This window comes from Taudactylus pleione, unplaced genomic scaffold, assembly GCF_031769625.1.
Source record: "Taudactylus pleione unplaced genomic scaffold, aTauple2 ptg000540l, whole genome shotgun sequence".
In the NCBI taxonomy this organism is placed as follows: Eukaryota; Metazoa; Chordata; class Amphibia; order Anura; family Myobatrachidae; genus Taudactylus; species Taudactylus pleione.
The window spans coordinates 58,006-83,956 of record NW_028284942.1 but is presented as its reverse complement, the minus strand read 5'-3'; the positions used below and the strand labels follow the sequence as shown (position 1 = coordinate 83,956).

Here is a 25,951-nt window from a genome sequence, read left to right as displayed (position 1 = left end):
CCCCTCTAATGACAGAGTGTCCTCACATACTACACAGTATTTACCCCTACAATGACAGAGTGTCCTCACATACTACACAGCATTTACACCTACAGTGACTGAGGGTCCTCACATACTACACAGTATTTACCCCTATAATGACAGTGTCCTCACATACTACACAGTATTTACCCCTCTAATGACAGATTGTCCTCACATACTACACAGTATTTACCCCTACAGTGACAGAGTGTCCTCACATACTACACAGTATTTACCCCTACAGTGACAGAGTGTCCTCACATACTACACAGTATTTACCCCTACAGTGACTGAGGGATCTCACACACTACACAGTATTTACCCCTACAGTGATGGAGCGTCCTCACACACTACACAGTATTTACCCCTACAGTGATGGAGCGTCCTCACATACTACACAGTATTTACCCCTACAATGACAGAGTGTCCTCACATACTACACAGTATTTACCCCTACAGTGATGGAGCGTCCTCACATACTACACAGTATTTATCCCTACAGTGACGGAGCGTCCTCACACACTACACAGTATTTACCCCTACAGTGACTGAGGGATCTCACACACTACACAGTATTTACCCCTACAGTGACTGAGGGATCTCACACACTACACAGTATTTACCCCTACAGTGATGGAGCGTCCTCACACACTACACAGTATTTACCCCTACAGTGATGGAGCGTCCTCACATACTACACAGTATTTACCCCTACAGTGATGGAGCGTCCTCACATACTACACAGTATTTACCCCTACAGTGACAGAGTGTCCTCACATACCACACAGCATTTACCCCTACAGTGACATACTACACAGTAATGACAGAGTGTCCTCACATACTACACAGTATTTACCCCTACAGTGACAGTGTCCTCACATACTACACAGTATTTACCCCTACAGTGACAGAGTGTCCTCACATACTACACAGTATTTACCCCTCTAATGACAGAGTGTCCTCACATACTACACAGCATTTACCCCTACAGTGACAGAGTGTCCTCACATACTACACAGTATTTACCCCTACAGTGACAGAGTGTCCTCACATACTACACAGTATTTACCCCTACAGTGACAGAGTGTCCTCACATACTACACAGTATTTACCCCTACAGTGACAGAGTGTCCTCACATACTACACAGCATTTACACCTACAGTGACTGAGGGTCCTCACATACTACACAGCATATACTGAGACCATGTCTGTAATCACTATATCCCTCTAGTGTATTATATAATTACAGTGTGACACATAGACAAAGGTAACTCTCATTTGTCATTCCATGTGTGTGTGATTGCACATCATATACTGAGACCATGTATGTAATCACTATATCCCTCTAGTGTATTATATAATTACAGTGTGACACATAGACAAAGGTAACTCTTATTAAATAACTCCAAATCAATGGTATGTCTGTTTTATATTTTATTCTTTATATATCACACCCAGTACCTAGTCGTCATTGATGCTCCAGAAGGATTATGTCCTGCTTTATTACTGAGGTGCTTCTGGAGTAATTGCCTCATACTCTGTCACTGTAGGGGTAAATACTGTGTAGTATGTGAGGACACTGTCACTGTAGGGGTAAATACTGTACACGTATGAGGCAATTACTCCAGAAGCACCTCAGTAATAAAGCACTGTACCCCTACAGTGACTGAGGGATCTCACACACTACACAGTATTTACCCCTACAGTGACTGAGGGATCTCACACACTACACAGTATTTACCCCTACAATGACAGTGTCCTCACATACTACACAGTATTTACCCCTACAATGACAGAGTGTCCTCACATACTACAGAGTATTTACCCCTACAGTGATAGAGCGTCCTCACATACTACACAGTATTTACCCCTATAGTGACTGAGGGATCTCACACACTACACAGTATTTACCCCTACAATGACAGAGTGTCCTCACATACCACACAGCATTTACCCCTACAATGACAGAGCATCCTTACACACTACACAGTATTTACCCCTACAGTGACTGAGGGTCCTCACATACTACACAGTATTTACCCCTACAGTGATGGTGTCCTCACATACTACACAGTATTTACCCCTACAATGACAGAGTGTCCTCACATACTACACAGTATTTACCCCTACAGTGATGGTGTCCTCACATACTACACAGTATTTACCCCTACAGTGACTGAGGGTCCTCACATACTACACAGTATTTACCCCTACAGTGATGGTGTCCTCACATACTACACAGTATTTACCCCTACAGTGACTGAGGGTCCTCACATACTACACAGTATTTACCCCTACAGTGACAGAGCATCCTTACACACTACACAGTATTTACCCCTACAGTGACTGAGGGTCCTCACATACTACACAGTATTTATCCCTACAGTGATGGTGTCCTCACATACTACACAGTATTTACCCCTACAGTGACTGAGGGTCCTCACATACTATACAGTATTTACCCCTACAATGACAGAGCATCCTTACACACTACACAGTATTTACCCCTACAGTGACTGAGTGTCCTCACATACTACACAGTATTTACCCCTACAGTGAGAGAGTGTCCTCACATACTACACAGTATTTACCCCTACAGGGACTGAGCGTCCTCACATACTACACAGTATTTATCCCTACAGTGACAGTGTCCTCACATACTACACAGCATTTACCCCTACAATGACAGAGCATCCTTACACACTACACAGTATTTACCCCTACAGTGACTGAGTGTCCTCACATACTACACAGTATTTACCCCTACAATTGAAAAGTCACCATTAGTTGGCGTAATCTGCCAATAGTATTCCGTACATCGGCAGAAATAATTATATAAAAGACTAATAATCATATAAGTCCTTTATAATAAATTAGTACTGATATATAGCACGAGTAGGTCATGTCAGATTGGTATATAAAAGAGAAAATGTATCAAGAATAAATATTCATGTTGAAACCTAGTATATTTAATATCATAGCAAGTTCATACTCATTGCCCATATCAGATATAAAGGAAATTAATTTAAAATTAATTAGGAATAATCATAAATTACATAGCATTGTATTGAAGTGTTAAAACTAAAAAGAAATACCCACCTAATAATCCCTTAAACCCTAATTTAAAATCATAGATGTAAGTGAACAAAAACATGTCCCTGTGACAGTATTATATTATGTTGCATTAGACATAGTATATCAATTAGGTAATAAGTGACCCTAAAAAGTGAGTGAAAAAAAAAAAAATTTAATATGTGATTCAACAAAAATAAATGATAAGTGACACCGCAAACCATGTGAATGTGTACAGTATATATATTACAAGAAAAATAAAATAGATGTATATCCATGTGTGAATAATAGGAGTCATCTGAGGGTTTATACAATAAAATATTCAATTTAGACCCAATAATTGTGAATTTCGTTGAGTATATGAATGGGAACAGTAGTAAATGAACCGGGAATATATAATTCCCTTGTACTTTAGTGCCTGAAATTAATAATGAGGTGATGTGTATAGTGAATTTGTTATTTATAAATGTTAGTGAATGATATATTAATAAGTGTAAAAAATGGTCAGAAAATATACTGTGCTTATATCATATAAAAACAGTCCATTTATGTTGAAATAATAAATAACACTAAATTGCAGATAAAAAACCCTACGCTACAAAACAGCATAACACATAATATAAATATATTTATATATAAATATTACTATATGGGAGGTAATATACAATAATATGATCAAAATGACAGTAAGTAAAATAATGTAGTATTGATACTATATGCTGCATGTAGATAAAAAATAAGAAATAGGTCAAATACCTTCCAAATTAACCAACCCTGAATTACTCAAAATCAATCAATGAATAGATCTGCATAGGTCGGGATATAAACATTATGAATCAATGAGATTAAAGTCAACACCAATCCCAATAAGATCTTAGCCTACTCCACTTAGGGTAACCCTATAGACATGATTTATGATTTATATAAATTAAGACACAAAGTTCTTATTTCACCCAGAACCATCCATTATAAGTATAGTGATTGCTAAAATTATGTTCTGTTATTGCATCTATAATAGTTCATTTTATGTTTTCCATATCATACTCTATCCCTGAGTCATATGAATCACATCAGAATCCTCAAATCTATGAAGTACTATATATTCTCATCATGATCCATCCTATGTGTACTTTTACATTAAAGATTTGCAATATGGACTCGTATTAATATTAATGTGTAATACCCCTCCAACACAGGTAATGTTAGGTGTGGTGTAATAAATCGCTTACCAATACACGGTCTCTGGTTCATTTGGAAGTCCTTCAAATTATTCACGTCACACACAGGCAAATGACTGACCCATAGGATACATTTATTCTACAATTGTTTAGCTAACAAGATAACAATCAGATATAACAATAACAGTATTGTGACACATATAACAACAGTAACTGTAGCTCACACACTAGGTTGGAATTTTATTAATTAGGAACGCTTCTGATCTTGTACTGTGAATAAATGAGTTAGTTTTACACTTATACACTATGAAGCACACACTTAATACAGTAATACCGTTAACTGATTATGCATAACACTATTTGAAACTTAGTGAACGTAGTAGTGCCCAAGGTCTGGCCAAAACTCCTCACGTTGGTGCACTTTTGAATACTCGGTGGCTTTTATATTAAAACTTCCTGAGGACTGGTAATAACTATGACGGCTGCACTGCCACTTTATGTTGTCCCTTATGCTGGTTCTGACACTTACTCTTGGACGTTGCAAGCCCGGGCCTGTGAGTTCCTTTTCTATAAACTGTAGCTGTCCCTGAAGATCAGTTCTGACTAACTTGCGATGTTCCAATGTCGGCACAGAAAAAGACAAATCACAGATGCACAACTCCAAATTACTAATTATATACAAATACATTATAACATAAAATTTTGCAATAAATAAATAGAGGTTTTTAGCATAATGATGGCCAAGGTTATGGGCCTACCCACCATATCCAGGTAACCTCTGTAGGGTAGGTCCCAAACATACTACGGTTCAAATCCAGAGCACAGGACACCCCCCAAACCAGCTCACCCGAGCCACCCCAGGGCATCGCTCTAATGAGAAAGGTGAAGTGTAAAGTAAGATCGGTAAGAGCAGCTACGGCTGCATATATAGGATGGAGAAGTGAAAATACAAATATAAGAAACAAACAGTAAAAGTGTTAAAATGTCCTCACTTAATACTGTGGCTATTAATTCAAAATACAGTTTAATTATCTATTTGGTTCTTGTAACTGCAATTCAAGCCGAGTAATTATAGGGCGGAGAGGAAGAGATTATCCTTCTGCTATAAATGTTGCTGAGGTATTAATTCACTATATCAGGCTTTCTCCACACTGAATGTCTGTGTTACAATTACACTCCTTGTCTTTAGAAGTTACTATGAGCTGACAGGTAATTAGCCCTATGTCTATTTCTGCCTTTACTGTTTGGCTTCCTTAGCTGTGCATCATACTGCATCAACATCATACTGTTGCTAGCAGGTAGAGTCGGATGAGTATGGCCCTTACATGTATATAGCTATATGTGTTATTGCAGCCTGTCATCTGAGTGACAATACATAATGAACAATGCTGGTGCTTGTGGTTTGTTACAGACCTCTCCTCATTGTCTCCGCTCCGTCATCAGTGTCTATTCCTCTCCTGTCCTGCCCCCGGCTGTCAGTCACTCAGAAGGGGAAGGCTTGGAGGCCGCCCCTGCTGACACTGCTTCCTATATCTGTCTCCTGCAGCTTCCTGTATGGTCCGTCCCCAGCAGTCTCCTCACAGCAGCCGTGGCTGGAGTCCAACTCTCTTCCCCGCAGGCAGCTAACTCTTACTGCATCTCTGCCGCTTCCCTGAGGTAAGGGTCACTGACATGGGAGGCCCTTACCGCTCAGCCGCCTCAGGCACACTTCTCCCAGCGGCACCTGCCAGTTTATACTAGCGGTCAGGTGCGGGTCCACTTCCTGCCGATCACACGCACTGCTCTGCCCCTGTGTACTGTTGGTCACTATGGGGACAGTTCCCCCTATGCTGCAGTTCCAATGTCCTAGCCGTGTGCCCCCCTCAGTTCCTACCGTCCTGTGAGGCAGGATGTTCCAAGTTCCTCACAGTGGGGGAGGGGGTTAACACATGAATAAATGAACTGACATTATATATATATAATTATGGTGTACATACATATGTGGTACAAAATAAACAATATACACTATAGGGGTATCACAAATATGTGCAGATCATTTAGTACCTGGAACTCAGCAAATGAATGTTCCTACATGTTGATATCAATTTAATTTCAGTAATAGCCATATGCTGATTTAGAGAAGGATTTGTAGAAAAGAAAGGGGATTTATGTCTTGTAAAGCTCTATGGGTTCACAGGTATAGGTCCTTATATAACATTCTACATGGTCTCACATCCTTAAGAATAATATTCCAATCCCCGAAAAAAAATCCTTATAGAAAGTAATTCATACCGCAGTTGATTCCATATAAATATCTAATTCAAAAAAAAAAAAGAGAAGGAAACTATCACACTCTTTAATATGACCACTCACAGCTTGTCTCATAGGAACAACACATAGACATGAGTGAGTGGAACCACCTATATTCATGAGGGAACGTATTATGTATACAGTCAGGTCCATAAATATTGGGACATTGACAGAATTTTCATATTTTGGCCTCTATTCACCACCACAATGGCTTTGAAATGAAACAAACAAGATGTGCTTTAACTGCAGACTTTCAGATTTAATTTGAGGGTAATTACATCCAAATCAGGTGAACGGTGTAGGAATTACAACGGTTTCTATACGTGCCTCCCACTTTTTAAGGGGCCAAAAGTAATGGGACAAACTAAATAATCCTAAATCTAACTTGCAAATCCTTTGCAGGCAATTACAGCCTGAAGTCTGGAACGCATAAACATCACCAGATGCTGGGTTTCATCCCTGGTGATGCTCTGCCAGGCCTCTACTGCAAATGTCTTCAGTTCCTGCTTGTTCTTCGGGCATTTTCCCTTCACTTTTGTCTTCATCAAGTGAAATGCATGCTCAATCGGATTCAGGTCAGGGGATTGACTTGGCCATTGCATAACATTCCACATTTTAGCCTTAAAAAACTCTTTGGTTGCTCTTGCAGTATGCTTCGGGTCATTGTCCATCTGCACTGTGAAGCGCCATCCAATGAGTTCTGAAGCATTTGACTGAATATGAGCATATAATATTGCCCGAAATACTTCAGAATTCATTCTGCTGCTTTTGTCAGCAGTCACATCATCAATAAATACAAGGGAACCAGTTCCATTGGCAGCCATACATGCCCACGCCATGACACTACCACCACCATGCTTCACTGATGAGGTGGTATGTTTTGGATCATGAGCAGTTCCTTTCCTTCTCTTCTCTTCGCATCACTTTGGTACAAGTTGATCTTTGTCTCATCTGTCAATAGAATGTTGTTCTAGAACTGTAATGGCTTTTTTAGATGTTGTTTGGCAAACTCTAATCTGGTCTTCCTGTTTTTGTGGCTCACCAATGGTTTGCATCTTGTGGTGAACCCTCTATATTCACTCTTGTGAAGTCTTCTCTTATTTGTTGACTTTAACACATATACATCTACCTCCTGGAGAGTGTTCTTGATTTGGCCAACTGTTGTGAAGGGGTTTTTCTTCACCAGGGAAATAATTATTTTGTCATCCACCACAGTTGTTTTCCGTGGTCTTCCGGGCCTTTTGGTGTTGCTGAGCTCTCCGGTGCGTTCTTTCTTTTTAAGAATGTTCCAAACAGTTGATTTGGCCACACCTAATGTTTTTGCAATCTCTCTGATGGGTTTGTTTTCATTTTTCAGCCTAATGATGGCTTGCTTCACTGATAGTGACAGCTCTTTGGATCTCATATTGAGAGTTGACAGCAACTGATTCCAAATGCAAATGTCACACCTAGAATCAACCCCAGACCGTTTACCTGCTTAATTGATAATGAAATAACGAGGGAATAGCCCACACCTGTCCATGAAATAGCTTTTGAGTTGATAGTCCCATTACTTTTGGCCCCTTAAAAAGTGGGAGGCACATATTGAAACTGTTGTAATTCCTACACCGTTCACCCGATTTGGATGTAATTACCCTCAAATTAAATCTGAAAGTCTGCAGTTAAAGCACATCTTGTTTGTTTCATTTCAAAGCCATTGTGGTGGTAAATAGAGGCCAAAATCTGAAAATTCTGTCAATGTCCCAATATTTATGGACCTGACTGTATATATATATATATATATATATATATATATATGTATATGTGTATATATATATATATATATATATATATATATATACACATATTTATAATGTTCAAAATACTGGGGTGTTTTTAGGGAAATTCATATAGAGGTTCCCATAGATAATAGTCTAGCTTCTTCAAGAAAGAAGAAAAACACTCCAGATTTTCAGTAAGATTATTCAGTATTTAATGATTAAACCAACATAATTTGCCAACGTTTCGGTCCAATATGGCACAATAGCTTCTAAACATCAATGGTTCACTAAAAGGGAGTACATATAAACAACGTAAGCATTCATAGTCTGACAGGTCCTTTAAAACACATAAGTTCAAAAATGTTTTAATCCATGATCAATATGTATGTGATATAGGGAGGGGTGTGCCTCATATAACAGTAACATGATATCCAATAGAAGCCCACACTGCAAGAGACTATTCACAGCGGTAGAAAAAAACTAAATCTTTATGCAGCAACTAGTATTGAGAATACAAGGGTCGAATGTACGCCCCAATGTAGATTATAATAATAGCAACCAGGTGGAGGGACAATTTCAGAAAAGTGGTCATGTATCACACAGCATATACATAAAGGCCAAGTACATGGGGGTATGCGTAGTACAATCCCCAGGTGTATATATTACACCAGTATGCATAAGGAGGCTGTGGGAGCCTGGAGGATGAAAAAAAGATGTCTTACCTCAGCGTTGGTCTGTCAGAGAATGTCCTGGTGCTGGAGCATAGTCTGAGCTCAGGGTTTAAAAACCCAGTGACCGGAAGTGCATCACCTCCGCTGAAAAAAACAGAAGTGCGCGATCGTGATGTAGTATGTTCTATTGAATACCATTAAAGCTAAAAAGACTGAGAATGCACATCCATAAGCATGTAGCCTATTGAATAGTGCTTAGGGGAAAGTCTCAGAGTCCTGATTGCCACAGGTGAGTCATGTTATAAGCAGGAAGTGGGGCAGTATGACAGTAGCTGGTGGCCATCTTGTGTGTGGCTCAAGATATATATAATAATAGCTGTCAGTGAGCCTTGGCAGGACTTGAAGTGATGGGCAATTATTGGTGCTACTGAAACTCATAAAAAATACTAAGCTGGTGTTATTAGGGATATATTGCCATAAATGCATATTATACATATCCAACCATTAAACTGTGATACGGGCATACCCACATGTACATATATAAACGCATATGTACACACACATACCCACGCATACATGTGCATGCATATACAATTCTCAAACAACTTATGGATATGAAAACATAATAAAATCTACCATAACCCCACGTATGAAATAAAAAATAAAATAGATGCCAGATTACAAGAAGCCATGCAGACACGCCTAATCGACGAGGATACTTTGGCATATTTGACGGTGCAACATCCCATATGCCCTATAATATACACTTTACCGAAAATACATAAATCTCTGAACAAACACCCAGGTAGGCCGATTATTTCAGCCAGAGGATCACTGCTCCAACCACTCGCTATATATGTTGACTATCATCTACAACCTCTAGTCACCAAAACACCAAGTTACATCAAGGACACTGGAGATTTAATTAATAGATTGGAAGCAATCACCATTGAAGGAGACAACTATGGATGTCTGCTCTTTATATACCATCATTCCGCATGAAGATGGATTACTAGCGATGGAGGATGCCCTTACGATAGCAGAAACAGAACCACAACAAACGAGATTCCTCATGGATCTAGCCGGATTGGTCCTACGCAACAATTACTTTAAATACAAAGAAACATATTACATACAATGCTCAGGAACTGCCATGGGGTCGAATCTGGCGCCAGCCTACACCAATCTCTATATGGCTAAATATGAGGAAACTTACATAATACCACAGTATGGCACCCAGGTAGTCCTCTTTCTCAGATTTATTGACGATATCTTCTTACTATGGAGAGGTACCGACAGCTCATTTAACCTAATGGCGGAACAACTAAATACATTAAAGCATGCAGTAAGGTTTACCCACCATATTGATAAGGAGTCTATTAACTTCCTTGATATCACCGTATACAGGGATGGGAACAAGTTGGGTACAACCCTCTATAGGAAGGATACTGTCCGGAATATGTTTGTAGAGGCCACAAGCCATCATCCTCCTGCACTGAAAAATAGTCTCCCGATTTCACAATACCTCAGGGTCCTACGCAATAAATCAGATACAATACGGCAGGACACCCAACTCCTAGAAATGAGAACTCGACTGAAAGAAAGAGGATACTCACATCCTCTACTTAAGAGCTGTTTAAATAAGGCCAGAAATAAATATGCAAACCCTCGACCTAAATCTACTGAAGTTGACCGTGTCATTTATGTCAGCCAATACAGCAACAGATCCAGACTAACAGAGAGATCAATCCGACAACATTGGCCGATCATCCAATCTGACCCCATTCTACTATTTACCAACATCAAAGCACCTATGATGGCATAAAAAAGGGGACCTAACCTGAAACAACTGTTACTTAGGCCATCAATGAACCCGGAAATGACTAACTCTATCATCAAAGTCATGCAGAACCGACCCGGTAGCTATCGATGTGGAGGCTGCGTGACCTGCAGTTCTATGGTTCCAGGCAACACTCTTGCTCACCCCCACATGGGTGTACCCATAAAGATTAGATGGAAGCTCCATTATAAAATGGACCATATCATTTACATACTCATATGCCCTTGCGGTCTTTACTACGTCGGGCTCACCTCCAGGATCTTCAGGGAACGTATGGCTAACCATAGGGCGTCCATCAGAGCAGCCTACAATAGTGGTCAGTCAGATAAACCTGTTGCCCGACTTTTTACAGATGGGACATCAGGTAGCAACCCTCAAATGCAAACTTATCGACTGGATACCACCTCCAGAACGGGAGGTGATAGACTGGCTTTACTTAAAAAATGTGAAAGTCGGTGGATCTACAGACTTGATACTGTGGCACCACGGGGACTTAACGAGAATTGCCCATTGGGTATCTTTCTTTGAAAAATGACTATCTATATAACACGGTATCAAATATTATATTTAACATTGCATTTGTCTGTACTGTTCACCTAATGCTAATTGTTTTTTGTGATGTTGATACTTGCATTGTACTCCCAGGTCCTCTAGTCCCAGGTCCTACTACACACTAAATAACCCTTTACTCTAATGTTTGTAAATTGACCTTGTATATGCATGCACATGTATGCGTGGGTATGTGTGTGTACATATGCGTTTATATATGTACATGTGGGTATGCCTGTATCACAGTTTAATGGTTGGATATGTATAATATGCATTTATGGCAATATATCCCTAATAACACCAGCTTAGTATTTTTTATGAGTTTCAGTAGAACCAATAATTGCCCATCACTTCAAGTCCTGCCAAGGCTCACTGACAGCTATTATTATATATATCTTGAGCCACACACAAGATGGCCGCCAGCTACTGTCATACTGCCCCACTTCCTGCTTATAACATGACTCACCTGTGGCTGTGGCAATCAGGACTCTGAGACTTTCCCCTAAGCACTATTCAATAGGCTACATGCTTATGGATGTGCATTCTCAGTCTTTTTAGCTTTAATGGTATTCAATAGAACATACTACATCGCGATCGCGCACTTCCGTTTTTTTCAGCGGAGGTGACGCACTTCCGGTCACGGGGTTTTTAAACCCTGAGCTCAGACTATGCTCCAGCACCAGGACATTCTCTGACAGACCAACGCTGAGGTAAGACATCTTTTTTTCATCCTCCAGGCTCCCACAGCCTCCTTATGCATACTGGTGTAATATATACACCTGGGGATTGTACTGCACATACCCCCATGTACTTGGCTTTTATGTATATGCTGTGTGATACATGACTACTTTTCTGAAATTGTCCCTCCACCTGGTTGCTATTATTATAATCTACATTGGGGCGTACATTCGACCCTTGTATTCTCAATACTAGTTGCTGCATAAAGATTTAGTTTTTTTCTACCGCTGTGAATAGTCTCTTGCAGTGTGGGCTTCTATTGGATATCATGTTACTGTTATATGAGGCACACCCCTCCCTATATCACATACATATTGATCATGGATTAAAACATTTTTGAACTTATGTGTTTTAAAGGACCTGTCAGACTATGAATGCTTACGTTGTTTATATGTACTCCCTTTTAGTGAACCATTGATGTTTAGAAGCTATTGTGCCTTGATAAAGGTCCATATTGGACCGAAACGTTGGCAAATTATGTTGGTTTAATCATTAAATACTGAATAATCTTGCTGAAAATCTGGAGTGTTTTTCTTCTTTCTTGAAGAAGCTAGACTATTATCTATGGGAACCTCTATATGAATTTCCCTAAAAACACCCCAGTATTTTGAACATTATAAATATGTGTATATATATATATATATATATATATATATATATACACATATACATATATATATATATATATATATATACAGTCAGGTGCATAAATATTGGGACATTGACAGAATTTTCATATTTTGGCCTCTATTTACCACCACAATGGCTTTGAAATGAAACAAACAAGATGTGCTTTAACTGCAGACTTTCAGATTTAATTTGAGGGTAATTACATCCAAATCGGGTGAACGGTGTAGGAATTACAACAGTTTCAATATGTGCCTCCCACTTTTTAAGGGGCCAAAAGTAATGGGACTATCAACTCAAAAGCTATTTCATGGACAGGTGTGGGCTATTCCCTCGTTATTTCATTATCAATTAAGCAGGTAAACGGTCTGGAGTTTATCCTAGGTGTGACATTTGCATTTGGAATCATTTGCTGTCAACTCTCAATATGAGATCCAAAGAGCTGTCACTATCAGTGAAGCAAGCCATCATTAGGCTGAAAAATGAAAACAAACCCATCAGAGAGATTGCAAAAACATTAGGTGTGGCCAAATCAACTGTTTGGAACATTCTTAAAAAGAAAGAACGCACCGGAGAGCTCAACAACACCAAAAGACCCGGAAGACCACGGAAAACAACTGTGGTGGATGACAAAATAATTATTTCCCTGGTGAAGAAAAACCCCTTCACAACAGTTGGCCAAATCAAGAACACTCTCCAGGAGGTAGATGTATATGTGTCAAAGTCAACAAATAAGAGAAGACTTCACAAGAGTGAATATAGAGGGTTCACCACAAGATGCAAACCATTGGTGAGCCACAAAAACAGGAAGACCAGATTAGAGTTTGCCAAACAACATCTAAAAAAGCCATTACAGTTCTGGAACAACATCCTATTGACAGATGAGACAAAGATCAACTTGTACCAGAGTGATGAGAAGAGAAGGAAAGGAACTGCTCATGATCCAAAACATACCACCTCATCAGTGAAGCATGGTGGTGGTAGTGTCATGGCGTGGGCATGTATGGCTGCCAATGGAACTGGTTCCCTTGTATTTATTGATGATGTGACTGCCGACAAAAGCAGCAGAATGAATTCTGAAGTGTTTAGGGCAATACTATATGCTCATATTCAGTCAAATGAATCAGAACTCATTGGACGGCGGTTCACAGTGCAGATGGACAATGACCCGAAGCATACTGCAAAAACAACCAAAGAGTTTTTTAAGGCTAAAAAGTGGAATGTTATGCAATGGCCAAGTCAATCCCCAGACCTGAATCCGATTGAGCATGCATTTCACTTGATGAAGACAAAACTGAAGGGAAAATGCCCCAAGAACAAGCAGGAACTGAAGACATTTGCAGTAGAGGCCTGGAAGAGCATCACCAGGGATGAAACCCAGCGTCTGGTGATGTCTATGCGTTCCAGACTTCAGGCTGTAATTGCCTGCAAAGGATTTGCAACAAAGTATTAAAAAGTGAAAGTTAGATTTAGGATTGTTTAGTTTGTCCCATTACTTTTGGCCCCTTAAAAAGTGGGAGGCACATATAGAAACCGTTGTAATTATTACACCGTTCACCTGATTTGGATGTAATTACCCGCAAATTAAATCTGAAAGTCTGCAGTCAAAGCACATCTTGTTTGTTTCATTTCAAAGCCATTGTGGTTGTGAATAGAGGCCAAAATATGAAAATTCTGTCGATGTCCCAATATTTATGTACCTGACTGTACATCATTCCTCTGCAGAGTTAGGAAAGAACTCCTGAATAATCACTTCAAGAGCTTCACAGGCATAAGTTTCAGCAATATCTGTAAGTGAAGTTACCCATAATATTCCGCAAGAATCAGGACATAGGGACCTTAACATTTACATAAAGGAGACTATTAACAGTTTGCATATGACTAAGGCCCTCATTCAGAGCCGTATGCTCTGAGCAGAGTGCACGCTCTGAATGAGGGCCGCCCTCCATAATTATGGAGCGTCCTCCTTGACGCTCGTATAGCTGTGGGTCACCACCCACAGCCTATACGAGCGTGCAGTTTGATGGCCGCGATGGTCGTGACCATCACCAATGCGAGCCGGAGCCTGCGGTTGAGGTTTTCAACCGCAAGGCCCGGAGTGATTTTGGCTCTATCAGAGCCAAAATCACTCCCACTGACATCACTAGTGATGTCAGTGGGCCGGCTTCTGACGGTAGGCATTCCCTTGGGAACGCCCCCGTCAGGGAGGCACGCCCACCAAAGGGGACGTGTTGCCAATCAACATCCACAGCACGCCCCCCTTGATCAGACACAACGAGCGAAGGAAAGTCCTTCGCTCGTCGCGTCTGGCGCATGCGCACGACGGAGCTCCCTCCATCGTGCGCATGCTCAGTGCAGACCATCGACCCACTTGCGAGCGGACATCTGCTCGCGAGTGGGTCTGAATCAGGCCTTAAGTTCAAACTTTAGTAACTACAATTAAAACCCGGGCACCTTTTACCATACTGCACAATCCAAAAATAACTACATGCATGCAGTAGTCTAGAATAATTGACTGTGCACAACTAGGGGCATCGGGCTCAGGTGTTAAGGTGCATACACACTACACGATATGCTCCCTGAGCGATATCGTGTAGTGTTGTCCCCGGCAGGCTGTGCTCAATGTCGTTCATGACATTGAGCACAGCCGCTGAATGATATCATTAACGATATCGTTCAGCGCCGGGCTCTCTCCCCCATTCCCTGACATGCAGCAACCTGACGAGATCGTCAGGTTGGCCTGCATGTCAGCCCGATGAACGATGATGACGAACGACCCGCGGGAACGCGCGTCGTCGTCATCGTTCATCTTTTTGGGCTTAAAAATGGCCGATAAAGTGGACGACTGAACGATTACGATATCGTTATCGTTCAGTCGTCCACTTTATCGCCCAGTGTGTACGCACCTTTACTTTTGTAGCTAATGTGTTGTAGGAAAAGTTGTGATGTGAAGATGTACTAACAATTTCCTCCACAGTCCGAGGCAAGTGCAAAGGTGATCTATTGTTCCAGATTAATAACATTACCCGGGACCTGCGTGTACTTTTACTGTGTGAACCTTTATTGTAATGCTTTTACATATATGTATTGTACTGTTTTTAATAGCTGTACTGCTATTACATGGTAGTAATTGACTCCTTAGGGAGATTGTACTGAATAAAATCACTTTTGGTTGTTCAAATACAAGACAGTATATCTGTTTGCCTGCATCTTACTAAAACCAAGCCGAAATTCTGGTGGCTGTTGACTACGGTAAGAACACTCTGCACCACACCACAGGTTGGGTAAAGGGTGTTAAATTATCAGCTGCAGCACATTATCCCCTTCGGCACTGTGGAGGATCATCTTTACATCCTGAGTGTCAAGGACCTCAGGGTGCTGCTCTCACCTCCCATCCTCTAGGAGCCAGCTGCCGGGCTGCCAGTCTATGACCTCTGCTGTCATACAGGTGCAGATGACCATCCCCAGCTCTCACCTCCCGTCCTCTAGGAGCCAGCTGCTGGGCTGCCAGTCTATGACCTCTTCTGTGATCCAGGTGCAGATGACCATCCCCAGCTCTCACCTCCCGTCCTCTAGGAGCCAGCTACCGGGCTGCCAGTCTATGATCTCTGCTGTGATACAGGTGCAGATGACCATTCCCAGCTCTCCTCCCCTGCTCTCACCTCCCATCCTCTAGGAGCCAGCTACCGGGCTGCCAGTCTATGATCTCTGCTGTGATACAGGTGCAGATGACCATTCCCAGCTCTCCTCCCCTGCTCTCACCTCCCGTCCTCTAGGAGCCAGCTGCTGGGCTGCCAGTCTATGACCTCCGCTGTGATACAGGTGCAGATGACCATTCCCAGCTCTCCTCCACTGCTCTCACCTCCCATCCTCTAGGAGCCAGCTGCTGGGCTGCCAGTCTATGACCTCCGCTGTGATACAAGTGCAGACGACCATCCCCAGCTCTTACCTTCCATCCTCTAGGAGCCAGCTGCTGGGCTGCCAGTCTATGACCTCCACTGTGATACAAGTGCAGATGACCATTCCCAGCTCTCCTCCCCTGCTCTCACCTCCCATCCTCTAGGAGCCACCTGCTGGGCTGCCAGTCTGTGACCTCTGCTGTGATACAAGTGCAGAAGACCATTCCCAGCTCTCCTCCCCTGCTCTCACCTCCCGTCCTCTAGGAGCCAGCTGCTGGTCTATGACCTCTGCTGTGATACAAGTGCAGATGACCATTCCCAGCTCTCCTCCCCTGCTCTAACCTCCTGTCCTCTAGGAGCCAGCTGCCGGGCTGCCGGTCTATGACCTCTGCTGCGATACAAGTGCAGATGACCATCCCCAGCTCTCCTCCCCTACTCTCACCTCCCGTCCTCTAGGAGCCAGCTGCCGGGCTGCCAGTCTATGACCTCTGCTGTGATACAAGTGCAGATGACCATCCCCAGCTCTCCTCCCCTACTCTCACCTCCCGTCCTCTAGGAGCCAGCTGCTGGGCTGCCAGTCTATGACCTCTGCTGTGATACAAGTGCAGACGACCATCCCCAGCTCTCACCTTCCATCCTCTAGGAGCCAGCTGCTGGGCTGCCAGTCTATGACCTCCGCTGTGATACAAGTGCAGATGACCATTCCCAGCTCTCCTCCCCTGCTCTCACCTCTCATCCTCTAGGAGCCAGCTGCTGGGCTGCCAGTCTATGACCTCCGCTGTGATATAGGTGCAGATGACCATCGCCAGCTCTCCTCTCCTGCTCTCACCTCCCGTCCTCTAGGAGCCAGCTGTGGAGCTGCCAGTCTATGACCTCTGCTGTGATACAGGTGCAGATGACCATCCCCAGCTCTCCTCCCCTGCTCTCACCTCCTGTCCTCTAGGAGCCAGCTGCTGGGCTGCCGGTCTATGACCTCTGCTGCGATACAAGTGCAGATGACCAACCCCAGCTCTCCTCCCCTGCTCTCACCTCCCGTCCTCTGGGAGCCAGCTGCCGGGCTGCCAGTCTATGACCTCTGCTGTGATACAGGTGCAGATGACCATTCCCAGCTCTCCTCCCCTGCTCTCACCTCCTGTCCTCTGGGAGCCAGCTGCTGGGCATTCTGAGTCTGTGGTTTTTTTATGCAATTGTGTTACTGTATATGAATATATGTATACCTATTGACATGTGTGTATACGAGTCTCTGTATGTACCAACAATATGTATGTGTATCTTGTTTTTGTTTCTAGACATTTGTGTACTAGTGTGATGAATTGGGGATGTTCCGCATGTAAACGCTCCTTCCCCGATCGGTTGCAGGGGGGGGGCACAGCTAGGAACTTTTGCCCTGGGCTTCACAATGTCTACAACCCACATCTTTGATTGCTACATCTCTCTGTACAAGCACCAATATTCTGTGTACCGCTGCTGTCTACTGTGACCAGTAAACTATTATCATGCAACATTTTGGGTCCATTCTTCTTTTACACATCACCCAATCATTTATAACAATACCACTTAGTAATAGGTCTGAGCGCTACACAAACCAGTTCTCTAAGAAATAGATCAGAAAAGTTTCTTCTGACTACAGGTCCTCGTACCCGTTACACCACATTACACGCGGGTCCTCGTACCCGTTACACCACATTACACGCGGGTCCTCGTACCCGTTACACCACATTACACGCGGGTCCTCGTACCCGTTACACCACATTACACGCGGGTCCTCGTACCCGTTACACCACATTACACGCGGGTCCTCGTACCCGTTACACCACATTACACGCGGGTCCTCGTACCCGTTACACCACATTACACGCGGGTCCTCGTACCCGTTACACCACAATACACACGGGTCCTCGTACCCATTACACCACATTATACACAGGTCCTTGTACCCATTACACCACATTATACACAGGTCCTCGTACCCATTACCCCAAATTAGGGGCTTTACTTACAATTGTAGTTTATTTTTCCATGGATTATATTTTATTACTGAACATTACTATTAAAATATACAAAATATAGTATCATTATATATCACCCTCTCCCTCATTCCCCCCACACCCCGCCTTTTCCTTTATACACAAGTTATAACTAAACAGCAGTGAGGCAGAATTTTCTACATCAGTCATTTTATTGCAAGATTACAAGAATACAGTTTCCTTCTGTAGTAACACTTGGAATGTTATTTATTGAATATATAATACTACAGATTACTATAATATTGTGTGAATGCGGCAAGAAAAGCAGATTATAAAATGAGCATCTGCTGTATCCTGCAAACCTGGGGGCAGACACACAAGCAGCAGATAAGGTGGGTGTTGCTGGAAATCTGTAACTAAAGAAAACTGTAACTACAGCACAGAGTATTTCAGCTCATACCACTATGATCAGACATGGATACAGCTAGGTAACAGAACAGAGTAATGATGTGAGGCTCCCGGCACACTGGTGCAGTGACGCTGTGCACCTGTATATAGATAACAGATCATACATCCAACGCTCAGAGATGTGCAGCATCCTGGCATTTTCCATCAGGTGGGGTCTGTACGTATTAGGAGCCATCCATGAGGAATAGCTGTCCTGGCTTTCTCTCTTTGGTATAATATGGTCCTTACATTAATGATGAGAGTAACATCCTGCACATAATAGTCCTGTAACGTCCAGTTATTCATACAGAGCAATTCCTGTTATTATTAATGGCTTGTGTACAATGTGTCATTTCTGTATTACTCATGTATTATAAGCTGCAGGATATGATACTCGCACAGCGCTGTCATTCCCTCCATGGCACACATACAATAGAGATGACATATTATCTAATACATATGTACCAACAACATGCTGATATATACCATGATAGGCGGTAATAACAGGACAGGCCAGTGTATCCATGCAGGTGCCCATCAGAGAGCAAATCCCCAACACCAGAGCGGTGTCACAGTGACAGGAGACAGGAAAGAGGGGCACACGTGTAAGACAAAACCTTTCTTGTTTGGGTATGAGAAATGGATACTAAGACAGTCACAGTATAAAGATACTAAAAGCAAAGTTAGGATAAATCTAAAAAACAAACAATAAAAAACTGCATAACAAGAACCTGGGAATACAAAGAGCTGGTACAGCCCCAATATATACCTATAATCACCCCAATATATACCTATAATCACCCCAATATATACCTATAGTCACCCCAATATATACCTATAATCACCCCAATATATACCTATAGTCACCCCAATATATACCTATAGTCACCCCAATATATACCTATAATCACCGGTACCTAAAGTGACAGAGTAATACAGCTTTATGTCAGTTTATATCCAGTTCTGAATGACTCATAGTAATTGTCTGACTGACCAATAGTGACCCGGCTTATGTCTGACTGACCAATAGTGACCCGGCTTATGTCTGGTTTGTTCTTCTGTGGCCCTGACCTCGGCTTGTACTAGTCACTCACTTATCCTGTAATTATATACGTGATGGGGATAATCACCGTTATATTGTATTGTATTGCTTGGTACCTATTATTCCTTCACATGGATCCTGGTGTCATACAGGAGGGCCACTAATGCCCCTTTATTTATTTACTGCAAAGAAAAAGAGGTTTTCTACTTTAGTGCACTTACCCCCTAGTTATATACATATACTGTATTATCTGTCCAATGTATTCATGTGTTAAACTAAAACATAACTTTTATTTATATTATCACTTAAAATAAGTTTCCAAATAGCAGCGAAATATTAAAATGATAGTTGTGTATATAGATAGAAATAGTGTATAAAATCTTCCACTTGGGAGGAGAGCCCTCACGTTCCTTGTTATTAGTACTTCCTATAAGAGATTTACTGACAATCAACTGATTTCTTATGAGGTGTTATTTATTCTCTTAATCTAGTTGATAAGGGCTATGTATTACTCCCTATATAATTATTTCATATCCGTGCTTAATATTTTATTTACTTATAATATACCCTCAATAAAGAGCATAAGTCTCTAAATTGATTATTCTACCCTTTAAAGAGACCTAAAATAATATATCTTTATCAGTGACTTTCAGTGTTATACATTTGCATGGAGATATATCTGGCTCTCTGTATTGGGCTCAGTGTTATACATTTGCATGGAGATATCTCTGGCTCTCTGTATTGGGCTCAGTGTTATACATTTGCATGGAGATATCGCTGGCTCTCTGTATTGGGCTCAGTGTTATACATTTGCATGGAGATATCTCTGGCTCTCTGTATTGGGCTCAGTGTTATACATTTGCATGGAGATATCTCTGGCTCTCTGTATTGGGCTCAGTGTTATACATCTGCATGGAGATATCTCTGGCTCTCTGTATTGGGCTCAGTGTTATTCATTTGCATGGAAATATATCTGGCTCTCTGTATTGGGCTCAGTGTTATACATCTGCATGGAGATATATCTGGCTCTCTGTAGTGGGCTCAGTGTGTATAGTTGTTACTAGGTATCTTATTTACTCGACAGACTGTGTCTATTTGTTTTGATACAATGTATCTAGTTTCTCCCTGATGCGGTAGAGAATCGCTTCTCTGAGCTGCTACTGAAATTCCACTTATCTCAGTGATATTGCATCTCATTTATACGTGATGCATTTTATTAAACATCTTATGTGTTGTTATATTTCCCATGTATATATAGTTGCTGCAAAGTATAGCTGTCCCCATGTCTATATTACATTCTCCTGCCAGCAGTGGCCTAGTGTGACAAGCCCGTGAGACACAGCTCACCCTCCATGCAGAAACCTCTATACTTCCTTGGGACATCTCTGGTAATATCAGTGTTTCCACTAAATCCTGTCTTACAGCAAATCACTAGGTCTTACACCTAGGCCATCACAAAACATGTGCACCACCGAGAGGACAACTGGTCACTATTCCAGCTTTACTCACAATGTACAAAAACACTCAAGTCAAACAATGTGGTAAACACTAACAAACAAGCGCCACACGCAGCTGTGTTACCCCACATGGACGTCAGACAGGTTCGTGCGGCGTTTGGTTTTCTTACTTGTTACCAAACTCTTTATCTCATATATTTGTAGGTGTGTAACAAAGCTTGTATTGTCCTTTCTGTGATTTCCTCACTACCAAATAATCTTCATCTCCTGACCCTGCACATTACTGGTGGTGTCACCACTGTGGGAGGTGACGGTGCAGGACATACTAAGGACAATCTGTAAATGGTAATGATGACAGATTAGTTATGTCCCTATATTACATCATGTGGTCTTGTTATTACACAAATAGGCTAATAGCACAAAAATAATCTAATCCAGAGCTTCCAAACTACGCCATACAGTCAAGGGTGTAAGGATATCCATGCTTGAGTCCAAATGGTTAATTCAAACTGACTGAGGCACTAAATAAGCCAACTGCTCAAGCATGGATATCCTTAATACCCGTCCTATAATAAGAGAAGTTTGGGAACCTCTGATCTGATAGAATAAGGAAACTGAAAGCCATTACATGAGGAACCTGTTGGAGCTCTATGTTGGTAACATCCGTGTGGATATATAATAAAGTGTAATATATTACTATATAGGAGCTGAGTCACCCATGGACACATGATGACGATAGTTACACAGATAGAGCGAATATTTGCCATCACGCCTACATATAAGTCACACTGCACACACACAGCGATCACATTGCAAATACGGACGCACAGAGGGAACAGGGGGGTGGACAGAAAACTGCAGGCGTGTCTGTCCATGTGATCGCCATGTCATGGGCATAAATTAGCCATAACGATGGCAGCTGTAGCATCAGACCTCTCTGCGTGTCAGGATAGCTGCAGTATTTGCGGCTGGTCAGACCTGATGTAAATGCTGCGTGACTACTTGATATGCGCCGATGGTACTGATGATTACACGGGAGTGCGACATTGAACAATGAGAAGGCAGCAGTGGGCGTGGTTATGGCGGCTGTGCCTCGGCATTAGCATATATTAGCACCTGCGATCTGTAAGAGACTGCAGCTACATTTGCTTCTGCTGCTGAATCAGGCCCATAGTGTGATAATGTAAATGTCATTTATCCTTCATCAAGCAGGGACAACAATCTAGGCTAACATTGTATTTATGCTTGTTCTGATAATTCCCAATGATATTACAGTACTGCAAATATCGCTGCAATTTCTATTTCATTGTAAAACATTTCCCACACTCAGAACATGGAAATGGTTTCTCACTTGTGTGACTTCTCTGATATGTAACAAAATGTGATTTCTCTATAAAACATTTCCCACACTCAGGACATGCATATGGTCTCTCACCTGTGTGACTCTTTGTTTGTCTAGTAAGAGCACCTCTGATTATAAAACATTTCCATCACTCACAACACGGAAAAGGCCTTCCAGCTGCGTGAACTCTCTTCTGATGCATAGAAAGACTCTTCTGCTTAGTAAAACCTTTCCCACGCTGAGAACATGAAAATGGCTGATCACCTGTGTGTCTTCTCTTATGTGTAACAAGATCTGATTTCTGTGTAAAACTTTTCCCACAGTCAGGACATGGAAATGGTTTCTCACCTGTGTGATATCTCTGATGTATAACAAGATCTGATTTCTGTGTAAAACATTTCCCACACTCAGGACATGGAAATGGCTTCTCACCTGTGTGACTTCTCAGATGTCTAACAAGAACTGATTTGTGTGTAAAACATTTCCCACACTCAGAGCATGAAAACGGTTTCTCACCTGTGTGACTTCTCTGATGTGTAACAAGATGTGATTTCTGTTTAAAACATTTCCCACACTCAGAACATGAATATGCTCTCTCACTTTTCTGAATCTTTGTATGTCTAGTAAGATCTCCTCTCATTATAAAACATTTCCCGCACTCAGAACACTGAAAAGGCCTTTCAGTTGCGTGTACTCTCTTCTGATGTTTAGAAAGACTGATCTGCTTTGTAAAACCTTTCCCACATTCAGAACATGAAAATTGTTTAACACTTGTGTGATCTGAACTATTTGTAACGCAACCAGGATAATCTTCATGGTTAGAAGGATAAGATGATATATCTGCACTATGAGATGTTGAATGTATACTAGGAGTAAAGGGGTTTTCTCCTGGAGAGTCCTGTGAGAAGCTATTATTGTCTAGGTCACAATCTGGAGATAATATGAGTCGTCTCCCCGAGTTAGTCCTGCGGCTGTGTCCATCTGCTGGGAACAGAATAATTATATGGGAATTAGCACCCCTGCAGAACTATACTATACTGTGTAACTTTAATAAGAAGTGCCCAGCTGTACCCCAACATCTCCATACATTCAGTGACTTCATCAAGTATTTGCTGATGATTGTCAAGAGGCGGTTTAGGTGTAGGAGTAACACTGGCCGGGGAATAGTCCGTAAAAAAGACAAATCTCCATCTCGGCATATGTAACAGAGTGCAGGCATGGTCTATACATTATATCACACACAGGTCATACTAGCTGCATCCTGCTGTGTTCTCCCACTCTCCATATCTCCATCTCACTATGTGTAACAGAGTGCAGGCATGGTCTATACATTATATCACACACAGGACATACTAGCTGCACCCTGCTGTGTCCTCACACTCTCCGCATCTCCATCTCAGTATGTGTAACAGAGCGCAGGCATGGTCTATACATTACATCACACACAGGTCATACTATTCTGTTGTGTCCTTACACTCTCCGTATCTCCATCTAAGTATGTGTAACAGAGTGCAGGCATGGACTATACATTATATCACACACAGGTCATACTAGCTGCATCCTGCTGTGTCCTCACACTCTCTGGATCACCATCTCAGTATGTGTAACAGAGCGCAGGCATGATCTATACATTATATATCACACACAGGTCATAATAGCTGCATTCTACTGTGATCTCCATCTTAGTATGTGCGATACACCAGATAGTGTGGGGAGGAGACTGGTCAGATCTCTGGGCTGGTAACACACAGTGACATGATGTAAGGGGGAGAGCAGTAGTATCATAGGGGCTGATGGCTCCCAACTCTCCCCACTGGGCAGATACATTTACTTCATTAGTTTGTACAGACAGAGGAGGGTGAAAGATAAGAAACTGAACAAGGAGAATGTGACTATTCTGTAATAAGTGTTTATTACGCACCTGTGCTGATATCTTTAGGGATTTCCTCTGCTTAAACTGCTGATTGCCCCACGCAAACGTCTCTGCTTCTCCCTCTATATCTTCTGCTTTATTATCAGTCACATACGTCTCTTTTTCTCCCTCTGTATCTTCTGCCTTCATATCAGTCACAAATGTCTCTTCTTCTCCCTCTATATATTCTGCCTTTGTATTAGTCACATACATCTCTTCTTCTCCCTCTATATCTTCTGCCTTCATATCAGTCACATATGTCTCTTCTTCTCCCTCTATATCTTCTGCCTTCAGATCACTCACATACGTCTTTTCTTCTTCCTCTGTATCTTCTGCCTTATTATCAGTCACATCCGTCTTTTCTTCTCCCTCTATATCTTCTGCCTTCATATCAGTCACATATGTCTTTTCTTCTCCCACTATATCTTCTGCCTTCATATTAGTCACATACGTTTTTTCTTCTCCCTCTATGTCTTCTGCCTTATTATCAGTCACATATCTCTTCTTCTCTCTCTATATCTTCTACCTTATTAGCCTGAGCTGCACCCTAAACAAAAATTGATTTGTTTTTTTAATGTTTGATTTCATTAGTTGAGATTAGACTGTATAATATCCGTGCATAAAACACACACAGCTTCTCTACAGATCATATAGTGACAGTCACTGTGGTATATTGTTGAGACCCTAAATCCCATCTACCTGATGATCCTGTGGGGTCCTGTGATTCTCCTCTGTACAATCCTGTGAATAAAGAGGACGGAGACATCTCTCTGGGGTCTTTCTGTTACTGGGTCCATCTGTAGGAGACACACCGTGATTGATTACATTGTATATATGTGAATATCAGGTGATGTGTGTATATAGGGGCCCCTATACCTGCTCTCCCCTGTACAATAAATGACAGTCTCCTCTTACCCAGTGATGTGAGGGGCCGGTGATTCTCCATCATCACGTCCTTGTACAGACCATTGTGTTCCTCTATATACTCCCCCTCCTGCATGGAGACATAGACAGTGACATCCTGAAACCTTATAGGAACCTGACACACACAATGATACAGTCATCGCCCAGACACATCCCCTGGTGTTACTGTATAATGTCCCATTCCCAGCAGTCATCTCTCCAGTCATCACCCAGAC

General features: G+C 41.9%; 1 protein-coding gene across 1 annotated transcript in view; it reads right to left on the bottom strand.

Moving 5' to 3' along the window:
- Positions 1 to 20,980: 20,980 nt before the first annotated feature.
- The window catches only part of LOC148500905 (uncharacterized), a 19,530-nt gene continuing 14,559 nt past the window's right edge, over positions 20,981 to 25,951 (bottom strand). The window contains exon 2 of the mRNA XM_088451196.1: positions 20,981 to 23,881. Within this exon, the coding sequence (XP_088307322.1) occupies positions 23,049 to 23,881 (833 nt within the window). The 3' untranslated portion in view covers positions 20,981 to 23,048. The remainder of the gene's footprint in view (positions 23,882 to 25,951) is intronic.